Source organism: Macaca mulatta, chromosome 18 (assembly GCF_049350105.2).
Source record: "Macaca mulatta isolate MMU2019108-1 chromosome 18, T2T-MMU8v2.0, whole genome shotgun sequence".
In the NCBI taxonomy this organism is placed as follows: domain Eukaryota; kingdom Metazoa; phylum Chordata; class Mammalia; order Primates; family Cercopithecidae; genus Macaca; species Macaca mulatta.
The window spans coordinates 81,842,434-81,864,882 of record NC_133423.1 but is presented as its reverse complement, the minus strand read 5'-3'; the positions used below and the strand labels follow the sequence as shown (position 1 = coordinate 81,864,882).

At 44.7% G+C, this 22,449-nt stretch overlaps 1 protein-coding gene and 1 long non-coding RNA gene across 2 annotated transcripts in view; one reads left to right on the top strand and one right to left on the bottom strand.

The window, feature by feature from the left end:
- Positions 1-3,383: 3,383 nt before the first annotated feature.
- On the bottom strand, positions 3,384-22,194 carry LOC144336527 (uncharacterized). The gene is made up of 6 exons (XR_013408384.1): positions 21,815-22,194; positions 20,266-20,399; positions 18,996-19,075; positions 7,187-7,308; positions 5,768-5,900; positions 3,384-5,678 (listed from the first exon to the last, which is right to left on the bottom strand). It is a non-coding gene; the product is annotated as an uncharacterized LOC144336527 (long non-coding RNA).
- Positions 21,007-22,449, top strand: part of GNAL (G protein subunit alpha L) — a 203,512-nt gene continuing 202,069 nt past the window's right edge. Inside the window, exon 1 of the mRNA XM_028838081.2 lies at positions 21,007-21,633. Within this exon, the coding sequence (XP_028693914.1) occupies positions 21,282-21,633 (352 nt within the window). The 5' untranslated portion in view covers positions 21,007-21,281. The remainder of the gene's footprint in view (positions 21,634-22,449) is intronic.

The following is a 22,449-nucleotide window of genomic DNA, read 5'->3' as shown; positions in this document are numbered from 1 at the left end:
TCCATGAGATATTAGACATCCATGCCTGAACCAGGGAGCACCTCTGCCTTCAGCAGACGTCAGTTGTCGACAAAAGACATGTCATCAAGTAAAAAAAAAAAAAAAAAAAAAAAAAAGTTCAGTGGCAAAATGAATCCTGAAAATAACTTAGAGAAAGAGAAACCAGAGTGCTGTGTTTGGTAGCAACAAGTCTGTCAGCGGGGTCTGAGAGACAGAGAGAGAGAGAGAGAGAGAGAGAGAGAGAGAGAGAGAGAGAGAGAGAGAGGTGTCAGTATGGAAAAGATTAGGCCAAAGAGGCAGAAATGCCAGGAGCCTCCAAAATCTGACTGGCCGCTGTAGTTTCAGCATATAAAAGTCAAAGTCACCAAAACGTTTAAGCCAGAGTCTGCTAACCGAATGTGACTGAGGCGGGAGTCTCAATCGACAGAGGTTGATTTAACCAGAGTTTGGGGATGTGCCCAGGAAAATCATGAGTTACAGGACTATCTGTGATCTCAGCTTTCCAAAGACGGTTGTGGAGACTCAGTATTTAAAGGGAAAACAAAAACAAAAACAAAAAACAAAAAACCCAGCAGGAAGGAAGGGAGGGAGGGCAGGCACTAAGACAAACGGCTCCACTTCCTTGTGAGCTATTCATGACAGAGGCCGTGTGAGAACCTGCCTGATGGATGAGGCTGTGACACAGGGTCGTGAAATTGCCGCTGTCTGTCTGGGAACAAAAGAAAGGTGGTATTGTGTGACTCACTTCACAGGCGCAACTTTCCCTTTGGCACACTGAGTTTGGGGGTCCCAAGATTTTATTTTCTTCTACAAGACTAATTTGCACCTTCTGCACCACATGTATGCTAGGTGCTGGATGAATAACACAGGGCCTCTAACGGATTCTGAACAGAGAAAGGCTCATACTTTATGACAAGGACTAGAAATAAATTAACAGGATACAGAGCCAGAGCACGGCAGGGAGGCACTGTGAGATAGGAAAATGAGAGGTCATTTTGCTGAGCCCTAGATGACATCTGCAGGAGGCAGGAGCTGACTGTGGGTTCTGAGGCAGGTGACCGGCCAGCAGGGCTGTGGACTCTAAGGCAGGTGACCAGCCATGGCTGTGGGGTCTGGGGCAGGTGGCTAGCCACCGGCAGCACAGCAGGGCTGGAGGCAGACGTGGCTGTCGTCTGTTTGCTAATTCTAACTGCTTTGTGGAGAGTAGATTGGAGTCAGGCAAGCAACCAAAAAAAACGGTCAGTGCGGCCCACTCGAGAGATGCCTTGGCCCAGCAGGGCTGTGAGAATGGGGGCGTGGGTGGTGGACCTGAGCCCTGGGGCCTCTTGGCCGTTTCCTCATTTCAGATGGGCTACTCAAGAGACAGAAGCCAAATAGATTAGATAGACACTGCCGCCCAGGCCCAGGATCTCCCTAGAGACACCGTCCTCTCCTTTTCTCCGCCAGCTGGCCAGGCCGGTCAGCGAGACCAGACTCGTTTCTGCTGGCTGAGGCTTGGCCGCACCCTAAATGTGCAGAGTGCCAGCCCGATGTAGGGGGGGTGGTGAACAGGGTGGACTGGGCCTCCAGTGCCATCCCCTGCACCCCATCTCTGCCCGCTCCCTGCCCTTCAGGGCAACTGGACCCCACCCTGCAAGCTAATCCCTCCAGCTCTCCTCATTTACACCAAGCACGTGGCTGGGGAACTGCGGAGCATGAAGAGGGAGGAGTTGGACAGTTTGCCGCTCTCTCGACCTTCCCTCTCCCCCAGCCCCAGCCTGTGGCCTGCAGCCCTGCTGGTGCTCAACTTCCCTGGGCACCGTCCTCCCCTCCAACGGCTGCGGAACCGCCTCTAACTGCCTGCACGTCCAACTGCCACCAGCAACTGCCCCTGCAACTGCCACTGACTCAGAACCTCCTCGGGGTTCTTGCTGCGATCCAAGCTGTGCTCAGCCGCTCCACCCATCTTTTTCTTCTTACTCTCCTTGAGCTCTCCGGTCTCAGCCCAGACCTCGCGGGTTCTCTGAAGGTTTCTAACTGGGGCTGAGGGCTGGCGGTTATCTTCACGTGCGGATCTTGAGCTTCCTCAACACCCAAGCCTTTTGAACACCCACGGAAATATGCTGTCAAAAACAGCTCAGGACCACACGATAGTCTTTCTTAAGAATATTTTGCTATGGAAGCAGAAAATCAAGTATCACACATTCTCACATAAAGGTGCTCTGAAGCCAGCTCTGCCCTGGATGGCTGCCCTCTCCCTGCCGAGCTCACCGGGCCTCCTGCTGGCCTGGGTCCTCTTGTCATTTGATATATCATTTCATCCTCCCCCCGGATACCACACTCTCTCTTCTTCATAGCCAAATTTCTTGAAAATTTTGCTAACTGTTAGGCGCCAGGAGTTTATTTTATCACTTTGAGACGTCGCTCTAAGCAGCTCATTCTAAGGCTCTGTTTACGCTCTTTGTATTGTCAAGCTCTGTAATACACGATGGCGCTACGAAGACAAATTTAGACACCACACCTTTAAGGAATTCAGGGGAACCTAGGCAAAGTGCTCTGTGAAAACACAGAAGGAAGCAACCAGCAGCCTAGAAAGGTCTGGAGGGCGTCCTCTAAAGAAAAGGGGCTTGAGTTAAATTGGGTAGATGAAGAGGAAGTCCCCAAGACAGAAAATGGGAAAGACAACAATGATGGCTTTCATTGTGAAGACGGCGGAGTGTCTGTCAGAGAGCAAGGCCGAGATCACGGCTGGCTTCAGAAGGGCCTGGAGCCGCCACCTGGAAACCCCCAGCACTGTCCAGGTCTTGACTCTGCTCCTCTCTGAGCACGCGTGTCCTTCTTTTCTCTCCGTGACCGGCGTCCCCTGACGCCCCTGGGCTGCCCCACAGCTCCCACACACCAAAACAGAGGGGCACTGGCTTTCGTGATACTAACTCTTGTACATAGAAGGATTCACCTACAGTCCAGGCTCCACCCTGACCCGATTAAGTATGGCTAAAGGGATGGAGTCAGCACACACACGCCAGCCAGGCCCACGCTGGTAGAGGGGTATTGTGGCCTCCAAGTGAGGCAGGCAGTGGGCTGAGCCCCAGCCATCAGAGATGATGGATAACAGGCTGGAGCTACTACCACAGAGCAGGTTTTGATTTTGAGTCTTTGACCCTGTAATAAGCAATCTCTGAACCGGGAGAAACAAACTCCCTCTTGGGTCTTTGCCACTAGGCTCTCTGGGAACCACTACAGTAAGAATGAGCGTGTATCTGGGCAGATCCGGAGGCTCGGCCCTGCCTGCCTGCTCCTGGGCGTCTGGCTTGATGTCTGGGTCCAGACGTGGGGGGCAAGGGAGAGCTTTTGCCTTGGCCCCTGAAGGTTCTCTGAAAAATAACTGACACACGGCAGATTGATTAATAGGATAAAATGCATACAAATTTATTTAACGTGTATCCACAGGAGCCTTCAGAATGAAGTCCCAACACCCCCCCCCCCCGGTAAGGTACAGAAGTTTCTAGACCATCTTGAGGTTATAGAAAGAATGCGGGCTCAGAGCATGGCCGAAACCAGGTTTTGGAGACAGGACAGGTTATGGCCAGCAGAGCTGGTCTAGATGAAGCCCCTCATAATATAGCCCCAGGGGAAATAGATGGTAAACGTTTCCTTTCAGACCTTTGGAAGTGTCAGAGTCTCAGTCTCCCTTAGATTGGGGAAAGGCCTAGAAACGGAAGGCCCGACTGCAACAACGTAGATTCTGTACAGAGGCAAGTTTCTCCCACAAGACAGGTTTGCGGGGCCATTTCAGTCTGCTGGCCCTACAGCAGCCATTTCAAAAGAAGTCAAAGAAATATATTTTGGGGTAAAATATTTCGACTTTCTTCAATGATCCATCACTCATTTGGTGGTGCTGTTGTTCCCAGGACTAGGAACCCTCCCAAACCCTTCCTAACGCCACCTCCCTACAGGGAGCTGCCGCCGTGAACAGAGGCTCCCATGCTGGCCAAAGCCGTGCCGGGCTTCCGCAGAGAGCGCTGCCGGGAATCTCCCTCAGCCATTTCCAACACTGGATGGGTGCTCTGCCCTGGACAGCTGCCAGGATGTTGCCAAAGCCTGCCACACCCAGTGGACCCACCGTGTTTCTGATGCAGACGACCCTGTTTCTGTCCTGGAGTCAGGCGGGACCAAACTGTGCAGCTGCTTTTCCTATACTTTTAGGGAGTGGGGCTCCACCTGGCTCCTTTCCCCATGCATGGAAGGGCGCATTCCTAAAACTGAAGCCTATCTGAATTACCACAACCCCCCGACACATAGGTACTCCAGGTAAAACTGTAGGCTTTACACACGCCACATATTGTAATGGGTACTGACCCCCAACACATTAGAGTGGGTGCCCATGGGATAAATGGGAGTGGGGGCTAGGCATAAAGCAGGAAAGATGAGAAATGAGGTGCAGGGGTCTTGCACAGACCAGGGATGATAATGGGCCAAGAACCAAAGAGTATGAATAATTCAGCCTCATCTTCCTGGGGCTACCCCAGCAGAGGTGTTGTCTCTGCTCTGACTATATCCTACATAGGTCTGTCCCCAGCTTCTGCAACCTTCTGAGACTATGCTAAGAAGCCCCTTCAGCTAAGGAGGCCTTTGTGCTGAGAGGTGGCAGTACCTGGGAGCGTTTGGTCCCGTGAGCAGCCCACAGCCGGTGGTGATGACCAAGGGGTGCAGGTGTCGGAAAGCCCTGCACCAGGACTGCAGAGGAACTTGGGCCCCAGGGCTCCCCAAGGACCCGCGGCAGCTGACCCTGCACTTGTATCAACTTCCTGGCGTGGCTCCTTCCCAACTGGTGTCACCTACTCTCTGATTTCTCCTGGGGGAACTTCCTTAACATATCATTTGCACCTAAGACTCTGTCTCTGGTGTGCTTCTGAGAAAAGCCACCTAAAACTATTTCCAGGATGAAAAAAAACACTAACATTTTTTTATGCATGCGAAGAATAAAATGTACTTTCCTGCAACTCCATTTAGATTTAGAGACCTCACCTCTCCCACACTGAATGAACTGCTCAGCCAGTTACAGGTCTGTTCCCAGTGGAATGCTGGCAAGCCAGGATCTCCAGGGAGGACAAGAGGAGAAAAGAAAAAGCTCTTATTTCTAATATTTCCTAATTTTCATGATGTAAATACTCCCACCTGTGGCCAATCCCAAGCTACAAATATGATGTCCCTGCACTGGGGCAGGGTGGCGTAGAAAAGGTTGCAAATGCCAGGCCCTCGCAAGCCCGGGGAGCCTGCCATAGCATAGCACCTTCCCTCGCCAGCCCCTCCCTGGGAATTTGTCAGAGCTGCTGTGAGCCGTGATGCTGGCTGTGATGACCGTCCATTTCGAGTCCCCTGCCCACAGGGCCTTTCCTCATGCGTGGCCACGTGGCCCCTCAGGTCTGATGGCGCTGTCTGCTACTTCCAAGACACATGGGCTGTCAGTGACTCTGTTTTCAAACTGCAGCAGGAGCTCGGAGACTTGTCCCTCTGGGTCTTGCTGCAGTGCTGGTGTTGCACCCAGGAAGCAGGGCATGTCACCTTCTTCCTCTCCTTCCCCACACTTGGAGAATCTGCTCTGGGGATGGGTGGCCAGATAGGGTGGGGGATGCCCCACTTTCCTTGTGAATGCTTCTCAGCTCTCTCTTCTCAGCACTTCGCCCAGTCACTTCTTCCTTTGGGGGAGACCATGATTAAAATAACTTTCATTCATTCACTGCTAGACACTCGGGTTTACAGTGAATTAGAAAAACAAGCTTCCTACCTCCAAGGAGCTTGGGTTTAGTTCCTGTTCCCTGTTCAAGAGTTTCAGCCATGCTAAAAAGTCACTCACTGCTTGGGAAAGCATTCCAGGCAGAGAAGAGGGCAATTGCAAATGCACAGAGGCAGAAACCGACCTGGTATTTAAGGAAAAGAAAGAAAGCCTGAGAGAGCAACAGAGACATTTTACAAGGGTAGTGGCAGAGTGGCATGAATCAGAGAGGGGCAGAACCAGAGCTGCAGGGTGCGCAGTCCAGGGAGAGGAGGCAGGGCTGTCATTCCAACTGCAAAGGGAAACGAAGGTTTAGAAGATGTATCATTTGGAACAAGTTCCTACAGAAAATGAAGTGCAACAAGGTAGCCATTTGAACAAGGGTTGAGGGAATGGAGACAGCACTGGAAGTATGTGAGCTGCAGACTGAAGGTGGAAGTGACAGGACTTGATCACTGAGTGAACGTGGAGCAAGAGAAAGAGACAGGAAGCGTCCCAGTTGTTTGGCTTGAGCCCTGGATGGGCCGTGGCGTCTTTCTCTGAGTCGGGGAAGAGAGGAAATGGAATTGAGTTGGTGGAGGGAGTATGAATCCACTTTGCACAGGTTAAAGCAAGAGGCCCACTAAACACCCAAAAGGAGATGTCAATTAAGTATAGGAGCCTGGAACCCAGGGGAAGAAATGAGGACTACAGATGGAAACCTGGGGTCACCAACATGTGGGCGGAGTGTCTTTTACAAAGCACAAGGAGTAAAGAAAGAGAAATCCACAGCAGCAGAAAATAGAGGATGCTCTCTAACACAAGAGTGACACCACACTCAGCAACGGCTCTTCTTGGTATTTACCAAAATGAGCTGGAAAGCCATGTCTACACACAAACCCTCACACAATGTTACAGCAACTTTATTCATAATCGCCAAAATATGGAGGCAATCAAGATGCCCTTCATAGGTGAATGGCAAACTGTGGTACATCCAAATAATGGAATATTACTCAGCTCTAAAAGAAATGAGCTATCAAACCATGAAAAGACATGGGGGAACTTTAAATGCATATTGTTGAATGAAAGAAGTCACTCTGAAAAGGCCACACACTGTATGGAACCAATTCTATGACCTTCTGGAAAAGGCAAACCTGTGGAGACAGTAAAGGTTCGTGGTTGCCAGGGATTGGGGGAGGGGGTGATAGGCAAGTCAAGGAGGACTTTTCGGGCAGTGAAACTATTCTGTATGATACTTTAATGATGGATGCGTGTCATTATAAATTTGTTCAAGCCCAGGACCAAGTGCGGTGGCTCATGCCTATAATCCCAGCATTTTGGGAGGCCCAGGCAGGCGGATTACTTGAGGTCAGGAGTTCAAAACCAGCCTGACCAACATGGTGAAACCCCATCTCAAAAATACAAAAATTAGCTGAGTGTGGTAGCACGCACCTGCAATCCCAGCTACTCGGGGGGCTGAGGCAGAAGAATCGCTTGAACCTGGAAGGCAGAGGTTGCAGTGAGTCGAGATCACATCACTGTACTCCAGCCTGGGCAACAGACTGAAACTCCATCTGGAAAAAAAAAAAATTGTGTTCAAGCCCATAGAATGTACAACGCCAAGAATGACCCCTAATATAAACCACAGAATCTGGGTGACAATGGTGTGTCAATGTAGGCTCATCAGTGGTAAAAAAAACCACCACTTAGCCAGGGATGTCGACAGGGAGGGAGGCTTTGCACGTGTGGGGTGGGGTGTGTGCAAACTCTCTGTACCTTCTGCTCAGTTCACTATGGACTTAAAACTTCCCTAAAAAACAAAGTCCGCTTTTTTAAATTAATTCATTTAGACCAATAATACTGCTTCTAGCAACATTTGCTAAGGAAAACATCAGAATGAATAACAAAAATAACGTATGTTTAATGATGAAGTGTTATGTAATAATTAAATTTTGTGTTTTCAACCATGTCATAAAATAGAAAAAAAAAAGATGGAAATGGAGTGAAAATATCTAGGCTGAGGCCATTTCCTTGTGAAGAGAGAGCCCCAACAATTTCCAACAAGCTAACAGGCGGAGGGCACCACCCATCCAGGTGGGTGCAGACGGAAACCGAGAGCCACTTCTGAAAGAAGACAAAATTGATCATGCAAATGTGTTTGAATGTGATCAGAGGAGATTCTTATGCTGGTGGAGGGAGGGGGGCAGAATGTGGAGTGGAATTAGTAATAAGAACATAGAAAACCAGTATAGACGAAAGGGATTACTTACTCAGAGGAAACGTAAAAGCATGTAGAAGTGGAAAAGCGATTCTGTTTTACTAACTGACTGACTGGTAAATGTGATTTAACTAGTCATAATAAATACCAAATGGTGATCTAACTAAGTTTCAGTGACACTCTCTTGGGATTTCTAAGAGGGCATGACAAGGGAGTGTGATGTGAAGGGTCGGGTTTGGCATGGAGGGTGAGCAAGAGGTGATAACGGGAGCTGAATTCCCATATTCCCTAATGGGAGGCCCAAAGATTATGCCTGAAATGAAATGATCAAGATGTAGGAATGTCAACATGGAAATCAAAAGAATAAGATAATCTTTTTAAAAAAGAAGAGCTAAGAAAGTTGAAATTGGTTGCTTCCTGAGAGTAAGAAATGGGTGGAAAGACTGGCAGAGGAAAGCTAGTTTCTCATACACATTAGAGAATAATTTGACTCTAAATGATATGTATATAACTTTGAGGAAAATAAAACTAAACAAAAAGAGAAGTTTCTGAGAGATGATGTGTCAGACACAGCACTATAGCTGATAAGCACTGGTATCTACTGAGTACCTAGTGTGTGCTGGGGCAATGTTCTAGGCACTAGAAATACACCAGTGAGCGGTCAGACACACACACACACACACACCCTTCCAAACACATACATGCCCATAGGTTATTCAGCAGCACACCATGTGTAGCGTGAGTCATGACATTGGGTGCTCACAGCAGGAGGCTGGTGTGAGATGCGAAGTGACCAGAATGGGAGCGAAGAGATCTGAAAATTGTGAGATGCCTCAGGCTTCATCAGCTTGTCCAAATGCTGCTTCTCTGTTTCGGTTGTTAAATAATTATTTTCATCACACCCATGGTATTTAAAAAATATTCACAGTTCACTGTTTATGCAGTTAAATTTCCTAGTAATTCATTTAATAGCTAATTTTCTGAGTACTATGCTAAAGTATCTCCCTGAGCAATTTACCATGATAATCTTGGATTAGATAAATGAAATTACCAGAAAATGTCTCATGTAAATTTCATTTTTTGCAATATTTTACCAATCATTAAAGGAACACATAGTTATTAAGTTCTCCTTTATTTCCTGAGTTTCTTCTTATTAGAGGTGTAGCATTTGGGTGGTTGTTTTTAGTTTTCTTATTGGTGTTTTTCTGGCAGAGTCTGAGTAGAAAAAAAAAATCAAGAATCTTAAGTACATGTTCACAAGGGAACTATATGGGATACTACACTAGAACATAAAGCTATTTTGCACAAGAAATATTAGTGACTTTACAATTAGAATTAAACTGATTACATTCCATTTTTTAAATTTTACTTTAACAGGCACTAATTTATGTATTTATAGGGTACAATGTGATGTTTTGATTTTTGTTTACATTGTAGAATGATTAAGTCAAGCTAATTAACACGTACATCACCTCCTATACTTACTAGTTTTTTTGTGGTGAAAACATTTAAGAATCTACTTTCATGCCACATAAGAAAGGCTTAGCCACAGCCTCTCTTATACTGATGTAGGACGCCCTGTGACTCTTCTGGAGTGTTACAAGGAGCTGCTCTCAGGCCATTTCTCATCTACCTTCTATCTCACAGAAACTATCTCTGAGAGAGTTTGCATCTCTTCCTCCTGAGTCCTGATGCAGTCTGATGAATTGGGGCTTGCCTTCTCTGCAGGGTCTAGCTGTAGACTATGACACTGTTAGTGACAGCATGAAATTAACTTGTCGGCCACGGGAACCGCACCACTCATGTTGCATTATAACCTGCCTCTGATGTCCTGGTATTGTCTCTTGCTCTGGTGTTGGGACAAGGGATGTTGTGAGACATCACCTTTGCTATTCTTGATTTTGTGGTCCATGTAAGTCACAAAAGAAAAAAGAATCTACTCTTAGCAATTTTTAAACATACAGTACAGTATGGAGTTTCCTCAAAAAACTAAAAATAGAACTGCCATATGTTCCAGCAATCCCTCTACCGGGCATGTACACAGAGGAATTGCAATCCGTGTGTTGAAGAGCTGTCTACACTCCCATGTTCACTGCAGCACTACTCACAGTAGCCAGGTTATGGAAACCAGTGTCCATCAATGGACAAGTGGATAGAGAAAATGTGGCATGTATAGACAATGTAGTACTATGTGTATATTCAAATTTTTAAATGTGCATCAAAACTGCCTTCAAGATGGAAAGCTCTTGAACTCTAAATTTAGATGATTTTAGGGTAAACGATACCTCCATGTCCACTTGCACCCGGGTCAGGTTGGGGACAGCCCTCATGACGACAGCCCTCGTGACGACAATCTGGCCGTGGCTCTGAGAAGCATTCTGGCTCAGGTCAGTCAGTCTCTGTCCATTGACCCACAATGGGAACCAGATGCATTCTCAACTCACCAGACAAAGACCCCCTCCAGGGGCCCCGCAGGGCCTCACCCTATTCCCAGATGGAAATGCCTTCTCAAAGTGCCTTCCCAGGGCGCTCTTCAAGCACAGCTCAACTATTCTCCAAATCAGTGTCCTCAGATTGTTTTGTTCACTCAATCAGAGAGAAAATATTTCAGTCCCAAATTGTAATGTGTGTATTTTTCTTTGTCAACTGTACTAATTAACATATCATGATCATTATGAAACATACACACAAGACAGTATTAAATGAATCTACATGAAATATGTACTTGTTTTTCTGTCTGAAGTCTCAGGAAACTGCTGTGCACACTCCCTGAGTATTTACTCATGCCTCAGAATCCCTCAGCTACCTGAACCATGGGAAGAAGTAAATATATCCCTCCCGGGTCTTGGGTTCACCTCAGTGCCTTCCTCTGCACTGATGGAGACATGGAATAAGCCAACGCCTACGCTGTCTGTGGCTTGAATTAGATGTAACTGTATGCAAGAATTACCTGTAATCCCACTACTAAGACACAACTCTGCTTATACTTTAGAATGCAGTTTTTCAGTGACTTTCTACACATCAATATGTTTCTTTTCAAAATGTTCTGTTTTAAAGTTCCTTTTGGAGGGCTGGGCATGGTGGCTTATGCCTGTAATCCCAGTGCTTTGGGAGGCTGAGGGGGAAGGATCGCTTGAGGCCAGGAGTTCAAGGCTGCGGTGAGCTATGACTGAGCCACTACATTTCAGCCTGGGCAGCAGAGCAAAACCCTATCTCTCAAAACAAAACAAAACAATGGCTGGGCGTGGTGGCTCATGCCTGTAATCCCAGCACTTTGGGAGGCTGAAGTGAGTGGATTACCTGAGGTCGGGAGTTCGACACCAGCCTGACCAATATGGAGAAACCTCATCTCTAGTAAAAATGCAAAATTAGCCAGGCATCATGGCAGGCGCCTGTAATCCTAGCTACTCGGGAGGCTGAGGCAGAAGAATCATTTGAACCTGGAAAGCAGAGGTTGCAGTGAGCAGAGATCGCACCACTGCACTCCAGCCCGGGCAACAAGAGCAAAACTCAGTCTCAAAACAAATAAATAAATAGTTAATTAATTAAAGTTCCTTTTTTCATTTATCACAAATATTTTCCATGCCACTAAAATTTCAACATTCTTTGTTGCCATAATGTTGCATAATATACTTAATTTTTTATACTTCATGATTTTTAAACGTTCTATGGTGGAAATTTTCAAACATAAATAGGATAATTTAATGAACCCAAATGCATTCATCACTCACCTTGAACAGTTTTAAACATTCTGCTATTCTTATCCCTAACTCTACCCACTTCCCACAGCCCACTAAAGTTTAGTTGTTTTAGGTAAAATTTACATATACTGCAATGCACACATCTTAGCTGTACAGTTTGGGAAAAATAGATAAATCAGAGTAACCCATATCTGTGTCAAATAGTGAACACTTTTCATCTCCCCCAAAGTTCATCCATAGCACTTTTCATTCAGTACCACGCACCAGAGGTAACCATTGTTATAACTTCTTTTCAGCTTGAATTAATTCTGTTCCAGAACTGCATATAAGTGGAATATGTACTCTTTTGTGTTGGCTTTTTCACTCAGTATAACATTTGTTATACCGAGTATATAGCATCTGAGATGTATTTATATTGTGAAATGTATTAGTCATTTGTTTCTTCTTACTGTGGTGTAGTATTCCACAATATGAAAATCCCACAATTTCCTTAATCCTTGTCCTGCTAATGGGCGTGTGTGTGTTATTTCCAGTTTGGGGGCTGCTGGGAATAAAGCTGCAATGTTTTCTTCTATAAGTCTTTCTGTGAACACATATTTACGTTTCTTTTGGATAAATATCTAGGAGTGGAATTGCTGGGTTAAGAGATAAGTACATGTTTAAGATTATAAAAATTCAACTGAAAAACTGTTTCTCAAATGCGGTGGGGCCATTGTACTGTTCCACCAAAAAAATATATCAGTGTTCCCCTTTCTCCACATTCTCACCAACAGCTGGTGTTGAGTGTCTTTTCATTTGAACCATTACAGTAGATGTCATTTTCACTTGCATTTTGCTGATGACTGAAGATGTTGATCACATCTTCATTTGCTCACTGGTCAATCATATACCTTCCTTTGCGGAGTGTCTGTCCAAATATCTTACTCATTTTTGAGTTCTCTCATTTTCAGTGGTTTATAGGAGTTCATTGTGGTATAGGTATTGCAAATACTTTCTATCTATTCATATTAGTAGTATATTTTAATGTGCCATTTTGAATTTTATGAAGTCAACTTTATCAGCTTTCCTTGAATGGTTAATTTTTCTGTCCTATCTAAGAAATCTTTGCCTCTCTTCATGTCACAAAAAATATTCACCAATGTTTTCTTCTGAAAAAGCTTCATAGTTTTAGACTTTATAGTTAGGTCTGTATTTAATTCTTGATTATTTGTGTGTGATACAAGGTGGGAGACAAGGTTTGCTTTTTTCTAATGTGGACATCCCATTGTTCCATCACTGTTTGTTGAGAAAACGTCCTCCCATTAAATTATTTTGGCACCTCTGTTGACATCCAACAGACCATGTTAGCGCAGGTCTATTTCTGCATTCAGTTGTGTTTCATTGATCTGTTTGCCAATTTTTATACATCACACTATCTTGATTACTGTGGCATTATAGTGAGCTTTAAAGGAAGGTGATGTAAGTCCTCCAGCTTTGGTCTTTATCAAAATTCCTTTGGGTATTTTAGGTTGTTTGCATTTCCATATAAATTTTAGAATCCGCTTATCAATTACTATGAGAAAGCCTTCTGGGATAACAATTGAGATTGCATTGAATGCATAGGTTAATTGAGAAAATAAGCACCCTAACGCATTGACCCTTCAGTCCATCACCGCTCACACCCCTCCATTTGTTTAGGTCTTTAATTTCTCACAGCAATGTTTTGTAGTTTTCAATATAGAGGTTTTGCACATCTTTCATCAGATTTATTCCTAAGTATTTCGTGGTTTGGGATTCTATTGTGATGAAAATTTTAAAATTTCATATGCCAATTGTGTTGTTGTTGTCTTTTAGCATATAGCAATATAATTTATTTTTGTGTGCCTTGTATCCTGAGACCTAGCTAGACTCACATATTAGCTCAAGAATGCCTTTAAGATTATTCCTTAGTATTTCCTATATAAACAATATGTCTTTTGGGAATACAGACAATTTTACTTTTTCATTTCCAATCTTTACACTTACAAATTCATTTTCTTGCCTTACTGAAATGGCTAAGACCTCGTGTAATGTTAAATTAAAAGGTTGAGGGGCCAGGTGCGGTGGCTCACATCCATATCCCCGTGCTTTGGGAGGTCAAGGCAGGAGGATCACTTGAGGCCAGGAGTTTGAGACCAGCCTGGGCAACATAGTGAGATACTGTCTCTACAAAAAAAAAAAAAGAAAGAAAGAAAGAAAGAAAGAAATTTAATTAGCCAGCATGGTGGTAGTCCTAGCTACCCAGGAGGCTGTGGCAAGAGGATCACTTGAGCCCCAACCCCTGATGTTAGAGATTATAGTGGGCTATGATCATACGACTGCACTCCAGCCTGGGTGACACAGAAGAGAGAGACCTTGTCTCTATAAAAAAAGTGATGAGAACAGACATCCTTGCCTTGCTACCAACGTCAGGAAGCTTTCAGCATTTCACTATTCATTAATGATGTTAGCTGCAGGATTTTAGTGACTGTCCCAATATCAGAAGTTTATTTCCGTTTATAGTTTTTTCTAAGAGTTGGAGTTTTTTTCATAAATTGATATGGATTTTTTTCAAATGCTTTTTCTGCATCTATTGAAGTAATTATGTCATTTTTTGTTAACATAGTAATGTGGTGAATTGCACTGATTAGCTATTAAATATGAAATTAACCTGGCACTACGGGGATAAATCCCACTTGGTTATAACATACTATTTTTCTACGTTGCTGGATTGAATCATATTTTAAAGATTTTTTTGCATCTGTGTTAATGAACCATCTTGACCTAAAATTTTCTGAATTTGTATTTTGTCAAGTTTTTGTGTTAATACTGTGTTGGCCTTAAGTCACAGAGTATTTCTTTTTCCTCCTCTGTATTCTGAAAGAGTTTGCATAAGACAGGTAATATTTATTCCTTAAATGTTGTATAGAATTAATCAGTGAAATCATCTATACCTGGAGTTTTCTTTGTGAGCGTACTTTTAAAGCAACTCTGATTTCTTTACTATATATACCACCATTCAGGTTTTCTGGTTTTTTTCTTATACTAGTTTTGGTAAACTGTATTTTTCAAATAATTTGTTCATTCCATCTAAATTATCAAATGTGTTGACATAAAGTTGTTCATAATCTTCCCAGGTTATGACTTTGATATATAGAGACTCTATAACACTCTACCCTCTTTTATACCTGATACTGGTAATTTGTGTTTCTTTCTTGTTAGAGATTTATTCATTTTATTAAACTTTTCAAAGAAAAATATTTTGCTTTCCTCATTTCCTGCTGGTTTGTTTTCACTTTCTTTGATTTTTGCTCTTCGTTATTTCCTTTCTTCTTATTTTGGGTTTAATTTCTTTTCTTTTTCCAGACTCTTAGGGTGGAAATGAAAATCAATTATTTTAAGGCTTTCTTCCTTTTGAATGTAAGCAATTAAAGTGCTGAATGTTACATCTAAGAACTGCTTTAGCTACATCTCACACATTTTGGTATGTGGTATTTTCACTGTCATTAAGTTTGAAATACTTCTCATTTCCTTGTTATTTCTTCCTAGAATCACAGGTTATTTAGAAGCTTATTGTTTAATTTCCAAATATCCGGGGACTTTTCACACACTTTGCTGTTATTCTCATTTAATCCCATTGTGGCCAGAAAGCATGCTCGAAGACGTTCAGTATTTTGTAATTTATTGAGACTTATTTTTGGCCCGAGGTCTGGTCTATCTCGGTGAAAATTCCACATCAACTTGGGAAGAGCATTTTGTCGTTGTTAGGTGTAGGGTTCTATAAAAATCAGCTCATTAGAGGTGGCTTATACTTCAGCCCTTCCGGTTTTTCTGCTAATGAGACAAGCATGTTAAAAGATCCAACTAGGACTGGGGATTCATTTGCTTCCCCCTTATGGTCTTTCAGACATTATATTTTGAATTACTGTATACACGTCTTTGTTATGTCTTCCTGATGTTTGTTATGTCTTCCATTTGTTATGTCTTCCTGATGTTCTGATCCCTTTCGACATGATGAACTAGTCTTCTCTATTCCCAATAAACCTCTTTATCTTGCAGCCTATTTTGCTTGATGTTAATAGACACTCTAGGTTTCTCACAGTTAATGGTTCCACGTGCAGTGGGTTAAATAGTGTTCCCCCTAAATTCACTTCCACCTGAAACCACAGAATGTGACCTAATTTGTAAATCGTATTTGCAGATTGTAATTAAAGTAAGGATCGAAATGAGATCACATTGGATTAGGATGAGCTCCACATCCATTAAGACTGAACTTATAAGGACACACAGGGACAGAAGAAAGAAGGCCATGCAAAGACAAAGCAGAGATTGCAGGGATGCTGCCACAAGCCAAGAAGTGCTAGGGGCCACCAGAGGCTGAAAGAGGCCAAGAAGCTCCTCCCCTAGAGCCCTCAGAGGGAGTGTGGCCTTGCCAACACCTCGACTTTGCCTTCTGGTCTCTAGAACTGTGAGATAATGAATTTCTGTTGTTTTAACCTTCTCAGCTTGTAGTAATTTCTGACCACAGCCCTAGGAAATCAATGTAGCATGTACCTTAGTAAGTTCATGATGCTACAACATAATATGGACTGAGTGACTTAACAATTTATTTTACCTCAGTTCTAGAAGCTGCCAGTCCAAGATGAGAATGCCAGGTGGCTGTCCTCTGGTGGGGTCCTCTTCCTGGTGAGTAGATGGCCACCTCACTGCGCCCTCTCATGGCAGGAAGAGTGTAAGCAAGCTCTCAGGTGTCTCTTCTTATAAGAGCACTTATCCCATCACGGGACCTCACCCACAGGACCTCACCTAACCCTAATTACCTCCCAAAGGCTCCATCTCCACAAACCATCACACTGGGGGTGTTAGGACTTCAACATATGAATTAGAGTAACACACATTCAGTCCATAACGCCATGGTATATATTTTCATTCTTTTTACTAATAACCTACTTGCGTCTGTATTTAAGGTTTGTTCCTTATAAACAGCACTGAGTTGGGTCTTTTCTTTTTAATCCACTCTGACATTCTCTGGTCCTTTATTTTGGGGGGGGGTGGCAGTTAGTCCATTTATTTTTAATTATAGTTGAATTTAAATCTGCCACTTTGATATTTGTTTCCATTTCAGTTCATTTGTTTCCCTCTACTCCTCCTTTCTTTGGGTGTAATTGAATCTTGTTGGTATTTCAGTTGCATTTCCCTATTGGCTTTTAAGACATACTACTTTGCATTATTTTTTAGTGGTTGCTGTAGGGCTGCATTTTACCAAATGATACCTACTAACTAATGTGGCTATTTAATTTAAAATTTAAGCTAATTAAAATTATATAAAATTAAAACTTAGTTCCTTAGTCACAAAACCCACATTGCAAGTGTTCAATGAATATGTGTGACTAGCAGCTATCTTATATATGACAAAGCAGTTATAGACTATTTCTAACACTGCAAAAAGTTGTACGGGTAATTTATCACAATCGATTTACAGTTAATATACTATTTAACATAAAATATTGGAATTTTGTGAGAATATAATTCCTTTACCCCCATCTTTTGAAACATTTTCATATATTTCACATATATTTCATCTATGTACATCATCAGCCCACAATACTAATATTTTTTCTTGAAGAGGAATATGATTTTTTAGGTTTAAAAGGAAAGAATACGGCCGGGTGCGGTGGCTCACGCCTGTAATCCCAGCACTTTGGGAGGCCGAGGCAGGCGGATCACGAGGTCAGGAGATTGAGACCATCCTGGCCAACATGGCAAAACCCTGTTTCTACTGAAAAATACAAAAAAATTAGCCGGGCGTGGCGGCGGGCGCCTGTAGTCCCAGCTGCTCGGGAGGCTGAGGCAGGAGAATGGCGTGAACCTGGGCGGCGGTTGATCATTGTTTTTCAGCAGTTCACCTGTGTTGTTCTAGTGCCTTTTGGCCTTTATTGTTTCTTGTAAAAAGCTAACAGTATTCATATGTTGTTTATCACACATAATGTCTCTTTTTTCTTTAGCTGCTTTTACAATTTTCTCTTCATATTTGGAGTTCCGCAGTTTTACTATATGTACTTAGGTCTGATTTTCTATGTATTGGTCCTGCCTGTGGTTCATTGGGTTTCTTGGATTTATAAATAGTCTTTTACCAAGTATCAGAAATTTGAAGCCACTATTTCTTCCAAAATTTTCTTTTTCCTCACTTCCTAAGACTCAACACTTATATTAGACCAGATTATGTTGACGAACAGGTCTCTGAAGATCTGTGTGTTTTTCTTCCACTGCTTTTCTTCCATCTGTTTTTCAGATAGGACCATTTCTATCAATCTATTTTATAGTTCCTCAATTTATTCTGTCTTCAATCTGCTGTTAGGCACCTCCAGTGAATTTTTACTTTAGTTATAGTAATTTTCAATTTCAGTATTTCCATTTATTTCTCGTTATGCTTCAATTTCTCTGCTGAGATTCTCCATTTGCTCATTTATTATGTGTATTTCTTCTTTAAAATAGGTGAACATATTTTTAGTAGTTGCTTTAAAATCCTTGTCTGCTAATTGTTGCAGCTGAGTCACCTAGGCATCAATTTACATCACACTTTGTGGGTCATATTTTCCTGTTTCTGTGTATGTCTAGTGTTTTTTTGTTTGACACTGAATATTATGAATGATGTAGAGATTTTGAGTTGTTTTATTTCTCTAATGAATGATTTTTGTTATGTACTATAAAAAGTTCACTTGGCTTGACTCAGACTCCAAACTCTGTCTCCCCTGAAGTGAGAAGCAACTGAAATCTTTGTTCTTTTAGGTTTTCTAGTATTTTGTCAGGCCCCTGGGGTCTCCCCATCCGTTGTTGTTCAGTGATCTGCCAAAGATTTGAGGAGATTCAACACACGGATGTGTGGGGCTCACACCTCTGAAATTTCTTCCCTTCTAGGATTTCACTGCTAATGGTCTGGTTTTTCTCCCAGCTCCAAATTGTATTCTCTGACATTTCAAGCCAGAAAGTACAGCCAGCTTCACGGGCCTGTGACCTGCATATTCATGCAAGGGCCACACACATGGTTTAAAGTTCTGCTATCACTGTCTTGAAATTATTAGTTTTTCAATGAGGGGCCACATTTTAACTGATGTACTTAAGTATAAAAATCCATTCGAGGCCTGACGTGGTGGCTCACACCTGTAATCCCAACACTTTGGGAGGCCAAGGTGGAAGGATCCCTTCAGCCCAGGAGTTTCAGATCAGCCTGGACGACATAGTGAAACCTCGTCTCTACTAAAAATAAAAATTAAAAAAATTAGCCAGGTCTGATGGTGCACACCTGTAATCTTGGCTATTCTGGAAGCTGAGGCAGGAGGCTTACCTGAGCCCAAGAGTTCTATATTGCAGTGAGCTATGATCATGCCACTCCATTCCAGCCTGAGTAACAGAGAGAGATCCTGTCTTAAAAAAAAAAAAAAAACATAAAATATTTGTTTTCATTTTCAGCTGGTTTTAATATACAAACCAAATGTTATCCTTCTTGTATGACACTGATAAATGTTAGCTAATAAGTTATAATAGAAAAGCAATTGCGATAAGTCTCTTGGGTCTCAGTTTCTTCAAAAGCCTTTCCTACCTCTCACACGACTCTTCCCCACCCCGATTTAAACAGGACCTTCCCTTACACTCTGAGAATCCTGTTTTTCCCCTTCATGGCATTAGCGTAATTTACAATTAACATATTTACCTGTGTTTTTATGACTGAGTATATTTCTATCTCACTAGTCTACAAACTCCATGAGGACCCATGTCTGCCTCACCCAGCACCAACAAGGATGCCTAGCATACTGCAGGCACTTAATTAAATGGACAAATGGACAGATGGATGAGTGAATGAATAGTGAAAATGACAATGATATTTAGTAACTTTTTCTATTTTCCCAAGTTAGATTTTCTATAATCCTTTCTTTTGCTCAAATATCTGAAAGTATGCCATAATTTTAGCAAAATTTGGGGAACAATGTTAGGTCAAAAGCAGTACATGTATGCACATTTGTTATTAGCAGGACCCCCAAAAGAAATGTGAATGCCGGATCTCCAACTTCTTGATTTAAAAATGTAATCCAGGCCCCGCGCGGTGGCTCACGCCTGTAATCCCAGCACTTTGGGAGGCGAGGTGGCTGGATCCCTTGAGGTCAGGAGTTCGAGACCACCCTGGCCAACATGGTGAAATCGTCTCTACTAAAAATGCCCAGAAAAAAAAAAAAAAGAAAGAAAGAAAATGAAAAATTAGCTGGCAGTGGTGGTGGGCGCCTGTAGTCCCAGTTACTTAGGAGGCTGAGGCAGTAGAACCACTGGAACCGGGGAGGTGGAGGTTGCAGTAAGCCGTGATCGCACCACTGCACTCCAGCCTGGGCGACAGAGCCAGATTGTCTCAAAAAGAAAAAATGTAATCCAATGTAGTATTTACATCTAGTGCCAACGGGTGCAGTGTACACTGCGCTGCATGCTACGTTTCATTAAACAGCCTAATCTGGTGTGTTAATAAGAGATGTATTTAACTATCAGTTATAATATTACATGTCATTTTCCCGGAAACCAAGGAACACATCTTACAGCAGGTTATTCACAAGCTATATTAAAATGTTCACCTGTTGCAGAAGCTCTACAAGATGCTGTGCATTCAGTGGGAAATAACCGGAGACATGGGACCTCTGGCGGGCTTGTTTCTCAGCGTCATGGAGAGAGCGCACCCAGTCTGAAGGCGCATCTGCTCCTCTCTGCGCTATATTGTGGATTAAGAAAATACAGTGTACAATCTCATATTCTCATTTCAGCAAATATAAATAGTACATGGCAATTATATGTCCTCGGTTTTCATTTTTAAGGGTGGAAATTGTTGAAAATGGTGTCGTGGACCAGACTCCAGAATTGGAGATTTTGTAGAGGTCAAAGGTATAGTAGTATTAAAGTAGGGATAAAGAGTGTGCGGGCATGTGTGTAAGATAATGAGCAGAAAAGGGAGTGGCAAGGTGCAGAATCTCTGCAAGCAATGGATTGGGGAAATTGAAGGCTTTAAAGCCACGGTCGCTATTCCTGCACCCAGCTTTCCGTCCTCAGTTACTATGACCCAAGATCAAAGCCACCCTGGTTTTCTAATTGCCGCAACTGCGGCTCCAGGTGCTGACTGCACAGCCACTGCGGTACTGTCCGCAGCTGCGCGCCGGGCTCAGTCGGCATTATTTACGGTACAGAATACTCGCCCGCGCGGCGGTATTTACGGTAACGAAAGCCAGCTGTATTTACGGTAGCGAGGGCCGGACCGGCGGCGGCATTTACGGTAACGGGGCCGGGCTGGCTGAGGCCCGTCGGCTTGGCCAGCTCTGGGCGTTATCAAGTGATCTCCAGCCAAGGCGGCCGCCACCCCCTGCACCCAGCGGAAAATGCAAAATGGCCCTCTGGGGCAGTGAGGGGCCGTGGCCCTCGGCCCGGGCCTGCCGCACCCCCTTCCCGCAGCTGGCGGCCGGCAGCGCTGAACAGGGTCCGGGTGTAGCCCCCTCTCGCCCCTCCGCAGGGGCGCCGGCCTGAACTGGGCGCGGGAACCAGGCCGCCCTCGGCGCCCAGCCCGCCCTAGTCCCGCGCGCCGCCCCCGCCGTGCCGCGCCCACATGGGTCTGTGCTACAGTCTGCGGCCGCTGCTTTTCGGGGGCCCAGGGGACGACCCCTGCGCGGCCTCGGAGCCCCCGGTGCAGGACACGCAGCCCGCCCCGGCCCCGGCCCCAGTCCGGGCGGCCGCAAGGGACACGGCTCGGACCTCGCTCCCTCGGGGCGGCGGCGGGAGCCCGGTATGCGCTCGGCCCAAAGCAGACAAGCCGAAGGAGAAGCGGCAGCGCACCGAGCAGCTGAGCGCCGAGGAGCGCGAGGCGGCCAAGGAGGCGAGGAAAGTGAGCCGGGGCATCGACCGCATGCTGCGCGAGCAGAAGCGCGACCTGCAGCAGACGCACCGGCTCCTGCTGCTCGGTAGGTCCCGGTCGCGCGGTCGGCTCACGCCCCGGGGACAGCCCGCCGGGCCCGCGGGGTTGGTGGGCGCCGGGGAGCGGCGGCGGGAGGGGCTCCTGAATCCCGGGACTGGACCCGGACGGGCGGCGGGCGCGGACCGGCTGCGGAGTGTTTAAACTGGGGGGGGAATGGCTCCCCTGACCTGGCCGGGAGGACGCTACGGGCCGGTTCTGCCGCTCCCAGTGCCTTGAGCTTTTCCTGCCGCTCGCTCGCTCGCTCGCTCTCATTAACGAGCCTCTCTGGGAAGTCTCGCCCTCGACTGAGCGCCTTCCGCAGGGTCTGATCCCCGGGGATGTCTACCCTGGCCTCTCACTTCCTGCTGCACGCGGAGGCTGGCGGTCTGGTTTCAGAACACAGATGAAAGGAGATGGATAAGGCCTTTTAGCTTGACCGCAAAGCTTTTATTCCAAGCACAGTGTTGTGGGTGGGTGTGGCCTGCTACCTTTTGAGAAAGAACTTGAGCTGCACTTAGGTTTTACTGTGGAGGAAGATCAACCCCGGCTCTGGGAAGTTTGCTCCGCTGGAGAACCAGCGGCACGAGGGGGTGGCGGCCCCGGCGTGCTCTCTGTGTAACCGCGTGCAGGAGGGCGGGCGCCGAATCCCGGCGTTTTCAAGGAACCAGATGCTTGCTCTCCTAGTAGTATTTTTCAGAGCTTACCTATAGCAAGTACGTGTGCTCCTACAACAATCAGAAAACATGGTTCTATGCACTCTACCGTAGAATGAAAAAAAAAAATCACGATTTCCTGATACTACTTGTTGCCTTTTAAATTTTAA